At 36.6% G+C, this 6,452-nt stretch overlaps 1 protein-coding gene and 1 long non-coding RNA gene across 2 annotated transcripts in view; one reads left to right on the top strand and one right to left on the bottom strand.

Moving 5' to 3' along the window:
- Positions 1-4,166, top strand: part of LOC107677862 (uncharacterized) — an 8,648-nt gene extending 4,482 nt beyond the window's left edge. The window contains exon 3 of the long non-coding RNA XR_001632892.1: positions 4,004-4,166. This is a non-coding gene — a long non-coding RNA (uncharacterized LOC107677862). The remainder of the gene's footprint in view (positions 1-4,003) is intronic.
- LOC107677852 (guanine nucleotide exchange factor VAV3-like) overlaps positions 1-6,452 on the bottom strand; it is a 50,982-nt gene that overhangs the window by 32,650 nt on the left and 11,880 nt on the right. Inside the window, exons 11-14 of the mRNA XM_016472918.1 lie at positions 3,837-3,905; positions 1,594-1,680; positions 1,411-1,496; positions 1,196-1,328 (exon numbers count right to left, since the gene is read on the bottom strand). Coding sequence (XP_016328404.1) covers positions 1,196-1,328; positions 1,411-1,496; positions 1,594-1,680; positions 3,837-3,905 — 375 coding nt within the window. The remainder of the gene's footprint in view (positions 1-1,195; positions 1,329-1,410; positions 1,497-1,593; positions 1,681-3,836; positions 3,906-6,452) is intronic.

Raw genomic sequence — 6,452 nt, 5'->3', positions numbered from 1 at the left:
GGTGTCCCTATATTGTTTTCTATACATATACTATATATATGTGTGTGTGTGTGTGTGTGTGTGTGTGCATATGTATGCATGTACATGCAATTCAAAATTCAAATATTATATATATAGTATATTATTTATTGTATTACATTATTATTTATTATATTTTAAATATATTACAAATATGCATGAGAAAAATATTAAAAATACTTGAAATTGATACACTGACAGCAATTTTTAAAAATATATATTTTAAGTAATATTAATATAAGATTTATTGGAATAATAACCTAAATAGTTACATTGTTTTAAATAGTTCAGTATTGTGTTCTTCATCTCGGTTATCTGTAAGAAATGTACTTGGAGAGCAAAGATAACAAAAAGATCAACGCATGAATACTCAGGAGACAACAAACACTCACTAAATATTTTTTAATGTAAGCCTATATGTGGACTAAGAAATGCATTAATCCAACTCAACTGCTATACTTGTTGGCTTAAAAAAGTGCATTGTATAGAGTATAATGCATAATGAGAATACATTTTTTACTCGATCTAAGAACATTGTTACAGTGTGTATTTGATCAGAAATGATAAAGACCTCAAGTTTTCCTGTGTTCTGCATGTGAACATTTACTGACTTAAGCACTTTCAAAGAGCTTACAACAGCACAACTAATTTGCATAACATTGCACTTTGGTAAGTCACACTGTCCTTAAAATGATTTGGATATCACTGGAATATCCTGCAGTATCCTAGAGGACAAAAACATTTTTTCAGATAAAAAAATCAGGAAAGACTTTATTCTATGACACTCTAACAGTTCAAAGGAGATCTAAAGGAGAGTTACTGGAGCCATCTGTGGAGAAGGTAAGTGCTGGAGTGATTTCTATTCTACAGTACACTTGAATTGTGCTAGTCCGACCTCTATAAAACCCATCAGAATGGAACAATATGATGAATAGCAGATGCAGGGATCATGAGAAAAATATGACTGTTCGATGTTTGGGTGCAGTTTTCTGAGCCTGCAATCATTCCTGTTACTGTGTTTCTATGAAGGTAGAATGACGTCAAAAAGATTTGCATACGCAGGGTGATATTTGTGGAAGTGTACATAAGACTGTAAGCGTAAATTAAATTCCACAACTCTTACCCTGCGTATGCAAATCTTTTTGACGTCATTTTACCTTCATAGTTTCTCACTGACCTTTCTGCAGTCCTTATCAGTAGTGGGGTTATTGGTGATCTTGAAATGGTTGAGGTCGATTACTTCCTTCATCTCATAGTTGTCCCCGCGCCTCTTGCAGATGATTACAGCAACATCGAACAAAAAAATATGTCTGCAACATCGACGCGTCATGACATGGCATGAAAGTAAAAACAAGAGTGGATTGCTGTAAAGGTTTTTGCCTTAAGTCTCACCTGTCCTGCCTGCGCTTGTCCACATTTGACACCAAACGGACTTCACCGTCACCCTTTGGTCTTCCATAAGAAAGTAAGCACTGGTTCTGTGAAGGGACATTCATGAACAGACAGGAAAACGATGATGACATGAGTAAACTGTGCTTTTAAAAGCAGAGGTCATGTTTATTATGTACTACTTACCAAATTGTCAATGGATCTCTGATACTGATCAATCTCTCTCAGAGTTTCAACGTCTCTTTTCACCTCATTTACATACTGGGCTAAGTCCTGTTTAATGAAGGAAGATTAATGCACCAAGATTAATGAACATATCATATATATACTAATTTATGGGGGGGAAATCAACAGGAAAATACATTTTCAGCAGCCATTATATATATATATATATATAATGTATATATATATATACACATTAAAATGTATTTGAAGTACATTTATTTTGTGCTAAGTATACTACAAATATATTTACATTTGTATGTGCTTAATAAAAATACCCTGCAATTGTACGTTTGGTATAATAAACGGTTATACTTAAAGTCTGCTAAATTGGAACAACTAAGTTTGTGCTTGAAATAAATGAATTTTAAATAAACTGTGGTATAGGGTTTTTTAGGGTATGAAATAAAAAAAATTTTTATTATTTTTTTTTTTTAAAGCATGATCATCAGTTTTCAGGGCACAATGGCACTGATTTGTCAATGGCCAACAGTTTTCAGGGCTTTTAATATCATTAAAGCAAAAGAGAGAGAACCCAAATACTAAAAGACATTATGAAAATCATGTTCTTTTCATGAAAATCTGTTCTCAAATTGTCCTGATAATGGAGTATGATTAGTAATAAAAGAATTGAATGAAAAACATCATGTTTGGAATGAAAAATATACATCTCCACATGTATTATTTCATTTCATCAGCGAGTACAAACATCTCCAAATACTTAAAGAGGCCTTTCAAAGGACCCCACTGGGATGACGTGGATCTCGGCTGATTTCCATTTTAAAAGGCAGCCTCTGCTCAGACACTCACTTATGAGTCTAAATTAAGCACACCATTTTACAGGCAGTCAGGTAGATGAGTTCAGTCTCTGTCTGAGCAACTCTCACAGCTCTCATCCGGCTAAACCAATCAACACTGAGATGATAATTCAAACAAATTAAATCATCGCAGGCCTCTGTTCCATTACGGCGTCTCACATAGCCATTAATCTGCTTTCCTCCTACTCTGCCAGTGAGACTGAAATGAGCCGTTGACATCACTTCACATACTAGAACCCCATAATCTCATCGATATTAAAGAAAACATTACCAAGTGTACACAGGGATGATCTTATGCTGATGTCACATGCTAAAGAGAAATCAAGGCTGGTAATGAGCGTGACATCTTAAGATGAGAGTTTTGTGGCTTTTAGTCTATGTGTGTTAGGGTTGAGGCCATCAACCTTACATTGACGAAACTGCACAGTACTTCCTAGTAGCCATTCGTGGTTCATGATTGCCAAACATTCAGGTTCAGGAGGAAATACATCAAACAGGGAATAAAACTGCACTTGCAAAAACATTTTATGTGTTCTTTAAAGTCCCCATGAAATCAAAATTAAAGTTTTTTTGGGTGTTAGTATCAATATGTTAGTCTTAAGGTTATCTGTGGCAGTGTGCTCCAAAACAGTGACAAAATTTGCATTTAGAAGATATAAGCATTCAAAGCTTGCAGTTCGTCACTTCCGCCGAAATGGCTCAACGATTTTTTTGACGTCACATCGTACTTCAGCTTCTCATCAAACTTTCTGTCCAATCAAATGCTCTCTAGAATCTGAAGCGCCCGCCCCTTACACTATAAAATAGATGCTGAAGCCGCAGCTGAAATCGGTCACTTGTCCACAGAATTAGTATTTTCTGTACAGTGAATGGCACGTAGTGCACTATATAGTGGACAGGGAACGATTCAAACAGTGTAAATATGCTTTCCATTGAGGAAAAAAAGAAGTCTGGTTTCGCGCTGTGTCACACTAACCACCGCACCGCAGAGACACGATAGCACGGAGCGGATCACAGACCACAAAATGTATCGGAGCTATTTGAATTCTACACAGAATGCTATATTTTATAGCAATAAAAAATGCTATAAAATATTGTGGCTGGCATACCCTGTCAAATGTGGCTTTACGGAGCTCAACGGCTCTGAACGGCTCTAGTCCAAGCTGTGATATAAACGAACGCTATTGGCTATTTTAAAAAGGGGCGGGGCTGCTTGATATGTCCCGCCCTGTCTTCCTATTTCAGTTAAAATGACGTCAACACATAGAGTAACGCTGCTGTTTCTAAGCATTTCAGGGGATCTTTAAGCATTTCATAATGTCTTAAAATCAATAAATCTATACTTCCTGAAAGATTTTGCTGTAGATTCCATAAGAAATTTATACTTACTCTCATGGCATCAAGGGCTAATCGTAGGTTGCTCTTTTCTTTGTTGTCACTAGTATATTTCACCAATTCCTATATGAAAAATTAGAGAAAAATGACTTGAATACACCTCTTGTAAGATAAGCACGTTTATAATTTTTGAAATAAATTTTGGAGTATAAAGGCTGAAGGCTGTGAGTCATGAATCGCCAGACTGTCCTTGCAAAGTTGGAATTGCCCCACTTTAGAGAAACAGACACCGGCATTGTAGGCTATACTCTCCGAGGAAACAGTCCTCTTCCTCCATAAAATGCGCTGCACACATCTGAATATTTAGGTTGAACTGTTTTGGAACAGTGTTGTAAATACAACTTAACCACTGATTTCTAGTTGTGTCCTCTTTTGGAAGACCAGACAAAGTAGTTTCGCTTTCATAACGAAACACACAGCGTCTTCACAACATGGCGGTGGCGGCAACAATACTACAGCGAGAATCAAAGTTACGCCTTCTTTCTTTGCGTGAACATTTGGGCGGCGTTATGCAAATCTTCCCACATTGTGACGTAGGTATGTGGGGGCGTGTTAGAACGAGCCGTTTTAGGTAGGCGTGGTTGACTCTTAACTTTTATAAACAATATCTCTTTGTATTTAAGACTTTAGTCTTTGCAACTTTACAGATCTTCTTTATGCACCAAGAGCTTGTAGCACTCCAAAGAGAAAGGAAAAATTGAAATCGCATCATATGACCCCTTTAAACTAGATTTTTTGAAAGAGTTATCCTTTTCTTTATCTTGGTCATACATATATGTCTTTGAATCCGAGTCAGACTTATGTTCAGTCCCTGTTCTGTCATGAAATGAAGACACAACATCATCATCAAAACTCTGAAGAGTCTGAACTAGACTGCTTCACTGAAAACTTGTTCTGAAAATCCCAGTGACAGAACAGAGTGACCACGGTGCCAAGTTTCCAATGAGCATACCATGGCAGTTTTGAGGGAATACTGGACATTTTGATTTGAACCAGATTTATTCCACGATATGGAGAAGAACGTCAACAGAACCTTTTGAGATCCACGCTATAACATAATTAACTTGATAAACAAATCTGGCCTTTGGATTTGTGCACAAAACAGCCCCACGAGCACACAAACGCACTGGAAGAGAAATGGGGTTGTTCCAAGTGTGAAATCTGTGCAGCTCATCAGAAACATGCATTTGTTTTCAGAGTGCAATCGAATGCTGCTGGAGAGAGACAAACAGCCCAATCGCAGTGAGTAAACAAAGTGATTAGAAACTTCAGCACTCTTTCCAGATTTACATTCTGACCCAGACCAATGCTGTGACTTTGATGAAAGCTCATGCATGTGTGCCTGGGAATGTGTGTGTGAGGACGTGCGCCTAGACTCATGTGTGCGTATATACTTAAACCTATTGGAGGTATAACATGGAGCAGGAGCTTATGGAGACCCAATTACCTACTTCACGGATCAATGAGATTTTAGTATTCGTCCCTGTATACCTACCAGTAAATCCTGCCCTTTTCATGCATTCATCTTTATTTCCGTCTCAGAACTCACTGCTAGTGGTGATCTGTACCTCTGCAAACACCATGAGCTTTGTAAGACCATTAGTTTTTTATCTACACTGTCATTTTGCAAGTTATGAAATCTGAATCATTTGTTCAGACAGAGTACAGTATTTAGTATCTACCCTTGTTGCCATAGTAATGACTTACGCATCAGCACAAAGGCAAGAAATCAAGAAATGCAAGATGAAGAGAGGACTGAAAACAACATAACATAAATGAAATAAGCGTCAGACTGTATTTGCTGCATTTACACAATAGTGAATATGCAGTGTCTGAAACTCCTCTCTTGTTCGCTCATTTCCCATTCAAAATAAACCGAATGCCACAGAGCAATGTGTGACGTCACAATTGCATCACATCATAAATCATGTAAATCTACATGAAATATAATCTGAACCTTCAGAGTGAAACTTTTTTTCAAAAATACAATTTTAATCAGATCAAGATTATTGTAGTTAATGACAACTAAAAAAAAACGTTACTTGAAATAAAATTAACATTATGAAATGAACTTTAATGAAATAAAAATTTACTTTATTTCAACATTTCTCATTTTTCATTTAGTTAAACTAAACTACTATCTTAAATAAAATTAATAAAAAACAATATAGGCATAAATAAAAAATTACAAAAACACAACAGAATGATTCATCTTTAACTTTCCTAAAACTTTACAATTAAAATGAAAACTGGGTTCTTAAAAATTAGATTCCGTGTGTTTTGGGGTCTTTAGGCTATAAACAATTGCAAACATCCAAATATGCAATAAATAAATCAGATACGCTACAATGCTACAAAAATATATTGATAAGTATGTTTGAGTCATTCCTGAGGAAGTGGGCACAATGTGTTTGAGAACAGGGCTGCATGGGGCAGAGTGTCAGATACACTGCCACCCATCCCTGCTTTTGTTTATGTGTGTGTGTGTGTGTGTGTGTGTGTGTGTGTGTGTGTGTGTGTGTGTGTGTGTGTGTGTGTGTGTGTGTGTGTGTGTGTGTGTGTGTGTGTGTGTGTGTGTGTGTGTGTGTGTGTGTGTGTGTGTGTGTGTGT

The sequence above is a fragment of the Sinocyclocheilus anshuiensis genome, unplaced genomic scaffold (assembly GCF_001515605.1).
Source record: "Sinocyclocheilus anshuiensis isolate Anshui unplaced genomic scaffold, SAMN03320099.WGS_v1.1 scaffold1299, whole genome shotgun sequence".
Taxonomy (NCBI): Eukaryota; Metazoa; Chordata; class Actinopteri; order Cypriniformes; family Cyprinidae; genus Sinocyclocheilus; species Sinocyclocheilus anshuiensis.
This window is presented reverse-complemented; position numbering and strand designations above follow the sequence as displayed.